The sequence below is a fragment of the Macrobrachium nipponense genome, chromosome 6 (assembly GCF_015104395.2).
Source record: "Macrobrachium nipponense isolate FS-2020 chromosome 6, ASM1510439v2, whole genome shotgun sequence".
Classification (NCBI taxonomy): domain Eukaryota; kingdom Metazoa; phylum Arthropoda; class Malacostraca; order Decapoda; family Palaemonidae; genus Macrobrachium; species Macrobrachium nipponense.
The window spans coordinates 119,662,494-119,679,993 of NC_061108.1; the positions used below are offsets into that span (position 1 = coordinate 119,662,494).

At 37.0% G+C, this 17,500-nt stretch overlaps 1 protein-coding gene across 7 annotated transcripts in view; it reads left to right on the top strand.

Annotated features, from left to right (window-relative positions):
• LOC135216061 (mechanosensory protein 2-like) overlaps nt 1-17,500 on the top strand; it is a 459,704-nt gene that overhangs the window by 312,091 nt on the left and 130,113 nt on the right. For 3 of the 7 annotated variants that reach the window (XM_064251043.1, XM_064251042.1, XM_064251041.1), the window contains exon 2: nt 9,987-10,537. The exons of the other annotated variants lie outside the window; for them this stretch is intronic. In XM_064251043.1, coding sequence (XP_064107113.1) covers nt 10,450-10,537 — 88 coding nt within the window. In that variant the 5' untranslated portion in view covers nt 9,987-10,449. The remainder of the gene's footprint in view (nt 1-9,986; nt 10,538-17,500) is intronic. 7 annotated transcript variants of the gene reach the window in all.

A 17,500-nucleotide genomic window follows, 5' to 3' on the forward strand; every position in this document is an offset into this window, starting at 1 on the left:
GCGTGTGTTCCACTATTTCCTCATATTGACATCCTTAATTGTTCTGATAGAGATATTATAATCGGACATTCCGATATTGAATGAATGCTGGTTTGTTGTAATAACCAATATCTACACTACAAAAGTATTTGTAATAGAGTTGTAAATATCCTATAAAAAGTGAGTATATGGGATATCACACAAAATATATACCCAACACAAGTTTAGCAAAGTGTGACTGAGAATAATGAGATAAAAAAAAAGACATTGTTTCGAAATTTTTGTTCATAACAATATCGGAAAAGGCATCGTACTCTACGGTAAAGATTTGCCACGTTTCACTTATTCGGCAATTTATAACCTGATACCAATACGCTTTGACTAAACCTTTTCGATCGGATTTCTTTACTCCTAGTATCCATTTTAGAACGTGTCAATACAAGTTACATACAAGTATGTGTCCGTAAATTAACTTTATATTCATTTCGTAAATAATCTTCCACTGTACTACACCTCTAATCGTTTCCATGAGGTGCCAAAATTTGAAGATTCTGGAAAATAGCAACCATTGAAAAAAATACGAAAAAACGGAATACATTGTAAAAAATACATTGTCTAGACATGCGTGACCAAATACTAATCCCTTCAATAGCGAATAAAGTTACTGTGTTAGATTCATTAAACTGAGTCTTATAGTTTGGATGCATCAAAGTTGATGAAATACGTTTTAAAACGTTTGTAGAACGATGAAGCCGTCTGTTAGTGAAAAACGCTCAGTGGAGTTTTTGAAACGGTATATGGCATCTTTTATTCGATATTGTAGTTATAGCCTGAATTGCAATTCCATCTTTCGGATGCTTCTTTTTCTCAACAAGTATTAATGTTATTAATGTTTAATACACTTTAGTCTTAATTTATAAACGTGAAAGCAATAAGATGGTATAATTCCGACAAATATAATTACGATTTTCCAATTATTTCTTTAAAAATCTTAATACTAAATTTGAGCACTTTAATTCCTGTATTAAAAGATGACGTGTGAAGTTCCTTTGAAAAATTAAGATGCTAAACTAACCTGTTCATTCTAGTAATTAATCTGGAAAAGGACATTTATGTTTATCATTCAAATTCACTCTACTGAGTTACAGGCCTAATTGTAACTCGTTGTTGTTTACAAAATACTTCTCAGAGTTAATATATTTCACCATATCATTCTACTGTAAGAGTTAATAAAGCTATTACTGGCCTAAGTTCAGACCAAAGAAAATGCTCCAAAAATATCAGAAATCAACTAAAAGCAGTAAAAAATGCGCCGATCAATCGAGTTTTCTATGCAGCGTATGATGTTGTATGAAACTCGATGTGCTGCAATATGAAACTTTCAACCACGACCGGGCAGCGCTCGGTTGCTCCCCAGATGCGATCAAGTGAAGATGCGTCGGCTAACCTTAACCTTAAATAAAAATAAAAACTACTGTGACTAGAGGGCTGCAATTTGGTATGCTTGATGATTGGAGGGTGGATGATCTCCATACCAAATTGCAGCCCTCTAACCTCGCTAGTTTTCTAAGATCTGAGGGCGAACAGAAAAAGTGCGGACGGACAGAGAAGGCCATCTCAAGTTTTCTTTTACAGAAAAAAAAAGGAATATGCACAATATAACAAAATTCTGTGATGATCTACACGAAAACACCAGTTTCCTCAACCCCAGATCGACATCCATCCTGAACGGCAGAATCCGGACTCTTTCCCAAAATATTATGATTGAGAGCATGAAATCTTAATAAAAGTAAAGTCAGCGAAACGCAAGTCGAGTATATAACATGCGAAGCCCAGATGGGCTGACGTCGAGGCGCTATGTGACCGGCAAGTTAAAGTGACAGAAACAGTCAAAAATCCTTCGGGAACCCACCGCTGCTTCCTCTTCTATCTGTTTCTGCTATGAATCTGGGAGGGTGCCGGTTTTCTCATTTACTGTTTACATGTAAATCTTCTTGTTTTGAACTCCGTTAGGCAATCTAGAATGTACGTCATCACGCTCAAATTTGCACGTTATATAGGTTATTCTGTAACCGACAATTGGAAAGGAAAATAAAATTCTAGCTCACAAGCTGGATTAGAGTTCGTGTCGCCGGAGTTACGAGGCGAGAGAATTGAATTTCAGCCTTCATGCGGGAGTCAAGGAAAATTCCGTACCTACAGTGACATATTCTTTTGCACGATTAATAACACATTCAAGAAAGAAAAAAAAACAGGTAATCGACTTCAAGTACCTCAACGGAAGCAGTTATTGATTCTTCTGCGCCACACCAACCTACCATTAACAGTCAGAGAGGAATTTCCATGGCAGAGGCTGTGTCTTAAGACCCGGCCATTATCTTTGTAGAGAGGAATTCCTGCCTACTTAGTATTTATGTCAGCTTCTCTATACAATGACGTGACTAGCCTCCCGAGGTCCTCCCCTTCCCCTCGCCCCTTAAGGGGATTCTGCTAGACTCTCTTGTAGTTCCCCCGACGAAGGCTGCTTGGCTCTATCGAGGAACGCGAGTTGAAATGAATGAGAAAGAGGGTAATTCTGTAGATCCAACATATGTTTAACGTTTAGGTATAGGCTTACGCTTGTTAGGTCTATGGATGGCCCCAGGCCTATTACACACAAAACCTTCTAGCTGTAAATGGGTACTAGCGTCTGCTAGGTCTAAGAAAAGGAGCATGGGTCTGGTAACGTTAACCGCAAAGGCATACTAGGAAATAGAAACGCTATATATGTGTGTGTATGTTTGTGATTGGTCTATTTCCATTCATAAACGATCTACCATTTTTCCCCGCCTCGTCACGGAACCTGCAATTTTCTACTTTATTCCTAAAATAAAACCTGTTCTACAAACACCCTTTCCCTCTCATACGAGAATTCCAGTTACCAATTATTTTAGTCATGGACCATTTCCCTTTTTTTGGGGAAGTATGCCGCTGGAAACTTTTGCCATCCAAAATGTAATAGTCTATGTTCTGGCCTGAAACAAAAACAATCTAGGGTTTAACGCTTGTCCTGATTTTTTCAGTCACCAAACATTCCAAAAGAGAGAGAGAGAGAGAGAGAGAGAGAGAGAGAGAGAGAGAGAGAGAGAGAGAGAGAATCGTTTCCCTACGTTTTATTCTTTAAGCGCAGAGGACGAAGAGATTAGCGGCCTAATGCCCTTATCTAGCCCATGCCCGATGGCAACTAGAAGGAAAAAAGTAGGAAGGAAGTGGGATGGTTTTATTCCGTAGAAAATAGCAGAGCTGTCCCCTTAAGGATGAAAAAGTGGGTATCTGGAAAAGTATAGAAAGGAAATGGTTGATTCCAAAATCTGACAGTGGAAGGAAAGCCATTCGCCCTATCTCGCAATCTTCGTATCCTCAATCGGTATTTTTTATCGTTAGGTATTAATTGTTTCATCTCGACTTTATTCGGTTTGTTTTCATTTCTAACAGCTGCTCGTAAGAGCAAGAGTCTTTTCTGCGAATCTGGTTTGCGCAAATACGGGATTAGCTAATCCTTCACCGTTACTTTTCTCCTCTTCTGTTATTGGATCATAAGAAAGGACATAAAATATTACCTTCTCTTTTGGCGCTCTGCGTATTGCAGCTTTATTCGCTCTCTCGTAAATCTGTCGACTTCAGGCGTTACCCTAGAGAGGGATGTTGTTCTGTGAAACACTTCTTGCCCTAGAGAACCGACACTACTCTAGAGAAGGGACGTTGTTCTGCAGAATAGTTCTTGCCTTAGAAAACCAACACTACTCTAGAGGTGGGATGTTCTTCAGAAGAGATCTTGCCCTAGAGAAGCGATACTACTCTAGAGAAGGGACGTTATTGTACAAAATACTTCTTGCCCTAGAGAACCGACACTACTCTAGAGGGACGTTGTTCTGCAGAATAAATCTTGCCATAGAGAACCGATACTACTCTAGAGAAGGGACGTTGTTCTCCAGAATAGATCTTGCCTTAGAAAACCAACATTACTCTAGAGGTGGGATGTTGTTCTGCAGAATAAATCTTGACATAGAGAACCGAGACTACTCTAGGGATAAATGTCGTTCTGCAGAATACATCTGGCCATTAGAGAACCGACACAACTCTAGAAAAGAAACGTTGCTCTACAGAGGAAACGTTACTATTGAGAACATGCGTTTTTTTTAGAGAACATATACTGTTCTTAAGAAGAGACGTTAGGCAGGACCAAGATTCGGCGCTCACCCAGGATGTCATATCCGGACAGCGTGGTTTTATTGGTGGTTTAATCGAAGGTGTTGGTCTGGGGCCATTTTTCCCCAAGGTGCCGTATAACGGAAAGGTCGTACCTATTTTCTCAGCCTCTCCTTCGAACCACATATATCACCTTGGAGAGCCGCCCTCCTTTATTTCAATATAGCCAGCTTATCTGCTCTTGCACCCACCATATGTCTATCTTCATTTACTTGTTACTATATAAAATTGTTTCCAACGTTCCTCACATTTCTTCTCTCTTTTCTTTCACATACTATGAACATTCTATTTCTCTGGAAGCTCTCTGGTGACGTTCATGCTATTCTAGAAAGTTTTATGAGAAAGTTTGTCACTACGAACAACAATGATAATAACCATTACAGTTACGTTGACGTAATTAAAGACTCTTGTCTTCTGTCTGTTACTCGTTGAAAACTTTGTTAGCTTAAATCGTTAGCGACCATTGAAAAGTTTTGAGGATAGTAAAGGACCCTCGCCCGTCTAGTAGAACAGCGGATAACAAAGTGAAGGGGATTTAATTAACAACGTTTTTCTGTTGATGAGGTTTTTCTCGGATAAATCGAAGAAATTCTAGGATTTTTGTTTCAAATCATAATCTTATTAAATGGTGTAGGAATAACGCTAATAATGATAACTACCCTAATGACATCAATTACAACAAGAAAAACAATAGCAATAAGAAAAACAATAACAATGAATATGAAGACAATAAAAAGAACACCCACTTAAAAATCTGTGATAATGTTGAGAGTAATGGTAACAGAATAATAAAGGTTAAATCAATAACTACTCTAAACTTTATATTGCAATCCTTTTAATTCCCAATATAATATTTGACATGATAAAGTCAGGATGAACTGGAAAGCTATCAAATAACAATGCCCAATAAAGCAATTATGCAACCATAGTCACAAAAGGTGAGGTGGAAGAGAAAAGGCGCCATCTTAAATTTCCAACCAGCTATTTATAGTTTATTTCGACACTCGTATTTTACTTAAACCTTATCAGCAAATTATGCCCCTTAGATGGCAGAGCTGCCAAACTTCTCCAATCAGAAAAATAAAGTTCATTATATTATCCGACTTCATAAAAGGTGAACTGGAAAGGAAAAAAAAATGTTATTCAACGAAACTTTTTTCAATATAAATTGTAACACAAGCCACGCCCCTTAGATCACAAAGTTGCCAAATTTCTCAAAGAAAGGAGTGTTTATGATGTGAATATAACGCTGATAGATATAATGGGTGACAAAAACACGCGACATCCAACGGAGTTTGTAGAGGGGACAAACCACTTGTCTTCCTTAAATACTAAAACTGGCAAACACTTAAAATCTTATGAAAATAACTGATGGCAAACTCGAAGACGATATTGTTTTTGTATTATAAAAGAAACAACAGTGTATTTTCATAGCATCCGAATTCTCATGAATTATTATGAGCTTCGAGACTACAGCCGTCGGTGTCTGGCTTTCTCTTACTGATTATTCACTTGTTATTCAGACTCATTCAGAATGAAGGAAACCGGTGCACTTTGATGTTGAAATTCATGAATGTATATATTTGTATCCCGCATCTTTTAACATAGCATTTCAGTTCATTTGAGATTAAATGAATACCCAGATGAGGAGCTACAAGCCTTTTCTGCCTCGAGGCTCCTCTGTGCCAGGTCTTCTAGAAGTCCCCGGCATTCTTATTAGAAAACTTTGCTTTTCATTATTCCGCGATAAATTCAGTGTCAATGAGAAAAAACTTCGTTCGTAGATCAGCTGAAAATTAGAAATGTTCGTCTTTACTCTGATGCTGCTTTGTTCAACGTAAAATAAATGACGCTTAAAATCAACTGTAACAGTAGTTATCTTAGAGTAGTTGTGTACTAAATATAAAAGTAACGACCACATTAACACAACCGAGGAAAGCTAAGGTGGTACGACGGCCCACCCAGTAAAAAAGTGGATGTTTTTTGCTTAAACATGAAAAAAGAATAGATAAAAAGTTTGCTGGTTACACTTCTAAAACACATTTTTCGGTTCGATTATAAACATGCGGTTTCTTGAAAACAATTCAAGAGTTCTTGGTAAAAACAAATGTGGGTTGATGTGTTTTAAACACTTTTTAAAGCAAAACTAATATATCGGTTTATAAATAAAACACGCGTAATATTTAGAGCAGTGGTTCTTTAAATTACTGCGCCCCCTCTAAGAGTTGGTCCTTTCCTCCACGCCCCCCTTGCATTTATGAGTACAATTCCCTCCCAGATTTAAAGAAAAATAGAAAAAAAGAGAAAGAGAAGAGAAGGGGTTTCGGGGGAGGGAGGTAAATAATTACAAAACGTGGTAAGGCCAACGAGTCTTACTAGAGCAGGTAGACTATAGGAAACTAACGTTACAAGGCGATACGTTTGCATATTTTCATAAACCTCTGAATATTAGTTCCTCACTCTTATTAAGAGAACGAATATAATTAGACATTTTTTCCCCTAGGGCTCGCGCCTCCCCTGGAAATTGCTGACGCCTCCCTAGTGGGGCGCGCCCCCTCAGTTTAAGAACAACCAATTTAGAGCATGCAGATGGAGTCAGTCTTAAAAGAAGTACCGTTAACACTGGAACCAGAGATAAGAAAGAGAATCGATGATACAATGTATTTATTTATAGCTTTTGAAAGATTTATAGTTTTCCATAAATATTGCGGCACCTCAGTCGATCAAACGGCACCGTTCGGTGCCCGGCACACTGGCTGGAAGCCACTGACCTTGCTTGCAGTCATAGCAGGTTCATTTATTCGTTGAATAGGTAAAAGTAATAGTCCATTTATTCGGTGAATAGCAAAAAGGCGAAAGAATATTGATGTCAGAAAAAAGAGAAAATTATATGTATATGAATCGTTCTATTCTTTTGTCACCACTAAATATTGATTCCATGCACTAATGAACGCCCCCCCCCCCCCGCCCCGCCCCAAGCCCCCACCGCCCCCCACTTTTTTTCCTCATTTTCATCAATTGGTTTCAGAATCATACACAACATTTACGAATTTATCTTGTATAATGCAAGTACATATCTAATTATACAGGCATGTAAACATGCTAATTGAGTGTATTCTTATGTGTGTGAGTTTGTGTGTGTGAGTCTGCATGAGAGAGAGAGAGAGAGAGAGAGAGAGAGAGAGAGAGACAGTAGTTGCAAAAATGATAATAAAAAAAAAGAGATATGAAAACAGTAGCAGATAAGTATTCTGGTCAGAGCTGTTCCTCCTTAGAGTCGCTGCCGAATTCATCTTCTCTTAGACATCAACAATTTCACTCGAAAATTGGAAAACCATTTGGACCAGATCACCCTTACGTGAATAACATGCGGAAACGCAAACTATGCTCACTCTCTCTCTCTCTCTCTCTCTCTCTCTCTCTCTCTCTCTCTCTCTCTCGCTCAAACTGCACACACAACGAAACATAACGATATAGGTCATCTTGAACACAGAAATATGCACATGTAAACAAATTAGAATTTCAACTAGTTGCTACTATTAGAGGAACCGAGATTCGTTATTATTCCAATAAATACGGACAACTACAACACAACTTTCTCTCTCTCTCTCTCTCTCTCTCTCTCTCTCTCTCTCTCTCTCTCTCTCTCACACACACACACACACACACACATACACACACACACACACGCGCGCGCGCTTCGATTGTCAATGATTTTGCAGAAAATGTACACATTATTTAAATACGACGAATTAATAATTTAGAGAATTTTCGCCATTTAGAATGAGAGGTAGTTGTGTCGCTTCTTTCTAGAAAACTGTCCTTCTAGCCCCTCTTATTATAAGGAATATATTTCGTTTTATGGTTCCCATAAACCAAATCATCCCCCAAGTCGTTTTCCTTCATAAAAATGTCCTTTGTTCATGCTACTTTAAGAAGGTTTTCCCCCTTCCTCGTCCCCGTTTACAAGACTTTTCTTTTTCATTTTAAAGTATTTCAATATTTATCTTTATTAATTTAATATTAGAAAATTTTCCGGTCATCTTTAAATATTTCTTTCTTCTACTCAAACCGACCCTTTTTTATTCATTTTTTTCGCAATCAAGGTAGTTTTCCCATCACGTGATTTATTTCTATATTTGGTTGAAAAGAATCCTCTTTCTTATCTATTCTTATTTGCATGGATATTAAATTTTACTCTCATTGCTCTTCCGTAATTAATTTTGTAGGAATTTCCCCTCCAGTTTAATAAGAAAAAGATTTTATATTTTCGAAGGAGAGTTCTTGTTCTTATATTTATTACTCTCTCTCTCTCTCTCTCTCTCTCTCTCTCTCTCTCTCTCTCTCTCTCTCTCTCTCCTTTTAACATTTGCATTCCATTCCGTTCCTTAGTCTCCAATACATTCTCTCTCTCTCTCTCTCTCTCTCTCTCTCTCTCTCTCTCTCTCTCTCTCTCTCTCATCTTGAATGCTAAGAGTGATCAGGTTTTGTTTTATTTAAAATCCTGTTATAAAGTTTTTTTTAAACGGCTCTTGCCTTTTTTTCTTTACTTTGTAGAACTCCGTTTATTTGAAAATAAAGCGTATTATATTTCAATCGTCACTGCATTTCTATCGATGAATAAGATTACTTTTCCTTTACTCTCTTCTTATTTTCCTTGTTTGTATACTCCAGTTTCAATAATCCTAAGATTGACAAGAGCTTTATTCAGAATGACATTGTCTGAAAATCTAGCTATTCTATTTTTCTGTGACTCGAAGCCCAAGTATCATGGCCTCTGAAGGAAAGGTAGGGAGGGAAGGAGTTTAAAATATGTGGTTATTATGTGCGGGAAAAGGGATATGGCTTGGAAAATGAGATGGTTATGGAATATATTATAAAAGTATGATAATAAGGAAGTACTTGACTGAAAATCAATAGGGAGATATAGTGACGGTTATATGGCAATAGATTAAGTGTTATGGTGCTAACGTAATGATGGGTGGTTTATGGAAGGCTAAGGTAGGGAAGGAATATCCTTAATGGCCAATGTTGGAGATAAGAAAATGATAAGAGCTAATTAGGAAGTAGTCGCGTGCTATGATTAAGAACAAAAAAAACTAAACAAACTTAGGGTATCCCTAGAAATCGCTAAAGGTACCCCAAGGCTGGCAAAAAATTGTTCTACTAGAGACTTTGCATAGGAAGCACCTATAAATTGATATAAACTTTATAAAAAAAAATTGGAAAAATACTCATTATTCGAAATTATAATATATAAGAATTTTGATATAACATTATCGGATAAATCATTCCGCAAACTTCAAAATATAGTCACCTTTATTGATTTCACAACAGAGTATGTATAATATATGCATATAAATATAAATATATATATATGTATATATATATGTATATATATATATATATGTGTGTGTGTGTGTGTGAGTGTGTATGTGTATGTGTGTGTATGCGGGACATGTAAGTGTGTATTTGTATTAAATATGGTAAGACCTCACTTGGAATCATTATTGGTAACAAACGGCAGGAACAGTACCGACAGTGTATGAGTAATGCAGTTTCAGCGATAGTAGTAGTAGTAGTAGTAGTAGTAGTAGTAGTAGTAGTAAATAAATAAAAGCCTTGCAGTAGTAGGTTTCAAGAAGAATCATAAAATCACATTCTTGAAGCATATCTATATTGATAAATGAATTATATATATATATATATATATATATACATGATACACATATATATATGTATATATACATATATTTCAGTAATGTTCAAAAACTTACCAAAATTATAAATATCCATTAAAAAGATGAAATTGAAAATTTTATCCAAAACTCCCGCAACGTTTTTCAAAATCTGTAATTTGCAATAAACAAAAAAAAAACAAAAAAAAGGAAATCGTAGCAATCTTAGAAACCTAAAACCAGGCGATAGAAAAGATCGAGAGAGAGGAAGAAAAAAAAAGAACCTTCCTGGAGAAAGAGAACCGTAATTCTGTGTGAACGGGGCTGCTACTTCGAAGACGGAAGAAAAATCATAGCAGAAAATATTCGGTACCTGAAAATCTCTCTCTGCCGTTGGCTCGAGTGATTGAAAAATCGCCGCCGTTCTGAAAAGTTCCCTAACCATAGCGAGCGATTCTCCTCCGTTCTCCTCGCTGCTGCTTATTCGGAATTTCTCATTCCCGGGTATTTTCTTCTTAATCTGTGACACAGACTCGGCTGTGAAATGACGAGAACAATGGAGTGTTACGAGAAACAGAACAACCACCCGAACCACGGGGGCCAATTAAGTGACGGAGGGGTGTCGTACAAAAGTAAGTGAAAGTGCCGTGTCCTGAGATCTTTGTCAACATTGCCTTTTTTTTTCTTTTTTTTTCTCAGTGAATCTTGTGTTGCGAATTAAGATCGGCAAATTTTATATGTAGTTTCCATTATCTCACAGGTAAGTGAAGATCATATTGTTCATATTCGTAATATATATAATATATATTTATTATATATATAATATATATATATATATATATATATATAGATATATATATATCATATATATATATATATATATATATATATATATATATATATATGTATATATACATATATATATATATATTATAATAATATATATATATATATATATATATATCTATATATATATATAGATTATATATATATAAGGATATATCTATATATATATATATTATATATATCTCTATATTGATAATATAATATATATCTATATATATATTTATATATTATATATATATAAGTCAAACGTTTTATGTGACATCGAAATGTTTGTTCACACGCACATCGCTGTCCTTTAGTTTCATAAGAAATAACAATTTTGTTCCTAAGGTCCCGATTATTACTAACCAATGAACTGGTATTAAAAAAAATTACCACGAATAATGACTGCAAAGTAGAGTGAAAAAAAGTATCTTATTCCTTTTGATGCAGTCATTACGAAACGGTGAACATGTCTGTAAAAGAGACCCCCTTTTTTTTTTTATTCGCTTCAGAATGAGACAGCGCCATGCATGAGAAAGGAAAAAAGCAACTGGGTATCTTTTATTACTCTTGACATTGGCCCTCACTAAATAGCGAACCTATTTTCACCCGCTGCTAAAGTCATCTTGCTTCAGAATGAGATCAAGAAATCAGGAAATTCACTGCTCTTACGCCATTCTGAATTTTCGATCAAAGGAGGCTTAAACTTGTAAGAAAATTTAGGGGTTTGTTGCAAGAGGCAGCGGGCTATAATGGGGCAAGAAACCTAACGTTATAAATAACAGAGAGAGAGAAGAGAGAGAGAGAGAGAGGAGAGAGAGAGAGAGAGAATGAAGTTCTTGGTAATGGGAGACAGAAAGATGGAGAGAGAGAAAGAGACAGAATTTGGATTCTTAATTTAACAAGATTGAGCGATTATTCTAGGTTTTAACAGAGAGAGAGAGAGAGAGAGAGAGAGAGAGAGAGAGAGAGAGTCCTCTACCGGAGAGCTCCGCTTCGGTCTATAAATGCATCAAGGGACTTTGCTAATTAAGGCAGAGTTTCGTGTGCATTAACCCCGACATTATGTCATGCAGCTATAAATAACTCTCGGTGGAATATGGTCGCCAGCGAACTCTTTTAACCTGATGAAAGGAAATGAGAGTATTCGGCCTCTGGAAATAGGAGAGAGCTCAGCTCTGAAAGTAGAGAGCTGTCATTCTCATATTTTCCTCTTGTGTTTGATTTGCAGTTCCATCCTGCCTTCATCTCATGATTGCTTGTTCTTTTTCCTGTCTATCTGCTATTCAGTCTCGACACGCAACCACTTCGTTTTTACTGTGACTACCTCACTTTTTCCCTTTACGCCCTTTTATCACTTTACTCTTCTCTGTTTCTCGTTTTATTCTTTCTTATATTTTCCCCCTTCATTCGTCTTCCTTCTTTTAAACGTTCATTCTTCCTTTTACATTTTTCTTAATTCTCCTTGCATCGCTTTTTTATGCATTAACAATTCCGTCCATTATGCACAGAGGGTAATTTATGCTCTTCTTCCAACCACTTCGTCTTCCCTTTCGGATTGTTCCAATTTTTTCTGACTTACATTTTTTGCTTCTGAATCCTTAGTTACCTCGGTACTTTGATTTTCTGCAAATAACTTTTCATTTTGAATTTTTCCTTTCATCATAGATTTTTTCATTACTTTACTTTTAACAATTTCTGTAAATCTGTCATATCTGTGTATGTTACTTTGTTGTTTACTTTGATATTTTCGTAATAAATATCATTCCTGTCAACTTTTCATCGGTTGTATATTCTGCGTTACTTTCAAATAATCACAGTTCGTTCCGTCCCGCGCACACACACACACGCACACACACACACACACACACATTCATTCATTCATACATTGGGGGTCTCGCCGCAATCACGCTAATGGGGTCGTCATTCGCTCTTGAAACATGAAGCAGTTCTTTTATTTGGGAGAACCGGCGGACATATCCCCAATCAGGGCAAATTAATTACCTCTCTGTCATGCCGTACTAAATGGCGAACATCATAATGTTGGTAATTGCCATTGTAATGGAATTTCTGCCTTTTTCATTGTGATTTAATAAAGATTCATTATGCAACTGTGGGTTACTGTTATCATTCCTTAAAGGGGATTGATCGGCTCGTTTGCAGGCGTGGGTCCGTGTGATGACTTGCTCGCTTTCCTTCCGCCATGAAACTTGGGAATTCGGCCTTTCCAGACCTCCTGAAGCTGTTGGTTGCTTGGGAATTGTCCAGTAACTTCCCTCATTTTTGTGCTTGTATGTTTTTCCTCTGGCCTGGGTTAGGACAGTACACGAAGTGCCTGTTCCATTTGCTTATACACTTTAAAATATAAGAGAAAAAATAGTTATTTTTTTCTTTAATTCGTAGAGCGATATGAAGTTTGTGTCGTTGTCCAATTCCCTGGCCATTTAGTTAGATAGACGCTCACTCACCCCAGCAAAAATTACGTTAGCTTCAGTGACAAAGACGTCTGGAGTTTACTGGTAACTAGATTAGATCCTTACATGTTTAAGACACGTAAATAAACAATATCCATCCTTTTAAATGAGGAACGCGCAGTAATAAAGTTGCACCGGCGGAATTGTTGCTTGTATCTTTTCCCCATTTGAATTTCCCTTCTAGGAATTCATGTCTCCGGAGGGCAAGCCATTCGAAATGAGAAACGAGCCAAGGATAGACACTGAATAATTCTATGTCATTATGTCAACGTACGAAAAACACGAAGACGCTTGCACGTGGACATGCAATGGTTCAACACAACCAAAACATGATAAGGCAGAGAGTCATTTATGGATAAGTGAGGATTAAAAACATACTTCAAAAGGATATACCTATTAACTATGATTTGTTTCCGTATTAGTCTGAATTTATAAAAAGTCCTCATTCATAGGACTGGTTAGAAAAATATAAAAATCACCGTCCACATTTTGAAGAAGACAAACTTAACAAACTTCTGTATGTAATTTAACTGGGGAATGTACTTATTTACCATGTTAACTTTCGCCCTTATATGCGCCAATTCAATCCATTCCTATCATTTTCTTAGAAGTTCAGCTTCATTCGTTGTTCGTAATCTTCTTCCACTTGTTCTCTTTTTCATCCGGTGTTGGCTGGATACTGGCATCAAAATGCCCATCACAAGAGTTTGATAAGTGCGTCAAAATCCGATTCCAGTAGTGACAGGAGTTTGATAAGTACGTCAGAATACTGATTCCAGGAATCACAGGGGTTTAATAAGTGCGTCAGAATACCGATTCCAGGAGTCACAAGGCATTTGATAAGTGCGTCAGACTACCGATTCCAGGAGTCACAGGTGTTTAATAGGTGCGTCAGAATACCGATTTCAGGAGTCACAGGGGTTTGATAAGTGCGTCAGAATACCGATTCCAGGAGTCACAGGGGTTTGATAAGAGCGTCAGAATACCGATTCCAGGTGTCACTAGAGTTTGATAAGTGCATCAGAATACCGATTCCAGGAGTCATAGGGGTTTGATAAATGCGTCAGAATACGGATTCCAGAAGTCCCTGGGCTTAGATAAGTGCGTCAGAACACCGATTCCAGGAGTCACAAGGGTTTGATAAGTGCGTCAGAATACCGATTCCTGGAGTCACTAGGGTTTGATAAGTGCGTCAGAATACCGATTCCAGGAGTCACAAGTGTTTGATAAGTGTGTCAGAATACCGATTCCAGGAGTCACAAGGGTTTGATAAGTGAGTCAGAATACCGATTCCAGGACTCATAACGGTTCGATAAGTGCGTCAGAATACCGATTCCAGGAGTCACAATGGTTCGATAAGTGCGTCAGAATACCGATTCCAGGAGTCACAAGGGTTTGATAAGTGCGTCAGAATACCGATTCCAGGTGTTCAAATAACCGCATGAGAATAAAACCAGCAAAAACGTTGTTCTAAAAGTTAGTTTGACTCTCTGTACAACAGCTCGTCTATGCAGGATGCAATTATTTGCTTAATTTATTATATTCAAAATCAAACTAATGATCTGGCACTGGAGCGCTCAAAAAGTCATTTTATTGGTATCATAGCAGAAAAATCATGGTGCGAAGGTAGATAATATTGTACAGCCTTTTTTTTTTGACAAACTGTAGGTATGAAAGACAGAGAGAGAGAGAGAGAGAGAGAGAGAGAGAGAGAGAGAGAGAGAGAGAGAGAGAATTCCTTCATGGGTCAAAATTTCACGGGGCTTGGAGCCAGAACTCTTATAAATGCGAATTTCTTCCTTAGTAGGTCGCAAGAAAGAGAAAAATGAAGGAAGTTAATCAAGGGTATTAGAGAAGGTAGAAGGAGTCCGTGTAATGGAAATTAGTTTCTAAAGTAACTGTGAAATTTTTTTGTAACCTTATCGTGAATAATAAGCCATTTATGGCTTTTTATTTTAGATGCATTTAATTCCTCGGATTATATACAGTCTTCGATTCTCTCTTGAATGCAGCCTTAGTTGATGACTTTGGCGAACACTTAGTCCTTGATTCAAGTCTTTCCAATATTTCCAGACAGGAGAATTTCATTTTGGGTTTTATTTCAATTTTAACAAAAATTAACCTTAATTTTCTATAAATCAGTAACCCAGATCTTCCATCATCACCTTGTTGTGTGTTTCGAGGACCAAGTTCGTTCCGAATTTCCGTTTTCGATACATCTAGATTCCTTTCCGTCTCACTACCTCCAGTGTTTATCACCCTCTTTCCAGTGCGTCTTCGCATCGTGCTCATTCCAAAGGTATCCTGGAAGACCGCGTCTGATTTAGAATTCTCAGAACTATTCAGTTCTTAGAGTAGAGATAGACAAGTGTGAATAACAGCCAATCCTAATTTCTCTTATTCTGGGTCAAAAAAAAAAAAATCAGTTCCAATCTGGCTTCTGGGCATTAGATAATGAGTACGGTAATCAATCAGCGTCACAACAGTTAAGATAAATCAGTTGTTCTTTAATTAGTTTGTTTCAAAGTTGTTTAAGAGGATCAATGAGTGCAACTAGAAAGTACTTTGAGAAAAATGTGATACTAAGAACTGCTTTGTGTAACACGCCATCAAAGTCAAAATCCCTTGAATAATTATTCAGCTCTTGTTTTAACTTATCGTATCATTCCTTTGAAACGCCAGGTTGTAATGTCCAATTTTTATCATCGAAATAAATTTCTGATAACAAAGATGATTTCCTATTGATATATATCACACCTTATTATTACCAGAACACAGTCCAATTCTTTTATCATAAGATGGTATCCGGCTCTCCTTCCTTGGATATAATTGGTCATCGCCCCTGAATGATTTGGTAAAGAACTTCTATAAATATATAATGCTTTTTAATTGACTTTCCGTGTGAATTTTGTCGAATTTTGAATAAAAAACAAAGTAAATCGGTAAATAAGAAACAGAACAAAAAACAATCAACAAAAACCGCCACCTAACGTCACAAACTAAAAAGCACGTCAGATCCAAAACGATATATAAAAGGGATCTGATCAAATACACTAGAGAGATGTAAAAAAAAAGAGATGTAGAATCGAATTCCCTTTCATCTATTCCGATTCCACACAAGTGGACGTGACACCTTTCCCATTAAAGATCTATTTCGAGGACGGATCCCCTTCTTTCCCTGGCCGCATTAGCGCGCACGACAGAATCAGATATCTACGAGAGTAATGTCTCTCTCTCTCTCTCTCTCTCTCTCTTTCTGTCCTTCTCAGCTGGACCGAGTGTATGGCTTCTTAGTTATTCATAGAAGCCGAGTCTTTACGAGTTCAATTTATTACCGAGACGCAGAGAACGACCCCAGGCGCTTTTGACCTCGTAAAGATAGTGGACCGCGAAAAAGGAAGCCGAGAAAGAAATAGACATATAAGTATATGTGTTGTGGCGATCACATACGCTGCTAAAGAAAGTGGCTCTAAATCTGAGAGAGAGAGAGAGAGAGAGAGAGAGAGAGAGAGAGAGAGAGAGAGAGAGAGAGAGAGAGAGAGAGAGAGAAAGTTTCTCAGATCAAATGGAGGTACATATCGGATTTTGTCGTATTCTCAATTTACTTATCGGGGACAAATTTTTATTTTCACTTCACCCCTTAAAGTTTATCCATTACGTGAAAGCTGAGTCACAAATCTTGTTCACTCGGGGAATTTTTTTCTCCGTCTCATTTTCCTGTCAAAGAAGTTATAAACTATACAAAATATAGACCTTAGTCTGCTTATATTTTTCTATAGAAAATTTATAGTGGAAAACAAGAAGCGCCAAAAAAATATATACAATAAATAAAGTTATAATTTCTGGATTTTCTTAGAGAAATAAATTGCAATAAAAAACACTCAGAGAGAAAAAAATCTCTCAGAAGAGACAGATTATTGTACATAAGCTAAATGCTAAGTGGAAAGTCTAAATTATACACCTTACGGCAACCTATTATAGGAAATTCTTTCCATTTAACCGAACCCTCTCAAAATACTCTAGATTTATCCCACCACATTCCTCACCGAACTAATTCTTCTCACGCCGCGTATATTAAGCTACAGTTCTTCTCAGCAGGATCACCATTTTTTGTTTAGTGGCCACTCAATACTTTCAGGTAATGAATTAATACTAACTGCTACCTTTTGTTTGTTTATATGGTGCTTTTATGTTGCATGGAATCAGTGGTTATTCAGCAACGGGACCAACGGCTTTACGTGACTTCCGAACCACGTCGAGAGTGAACTTCTATCACCAGAAATGCACATCTCT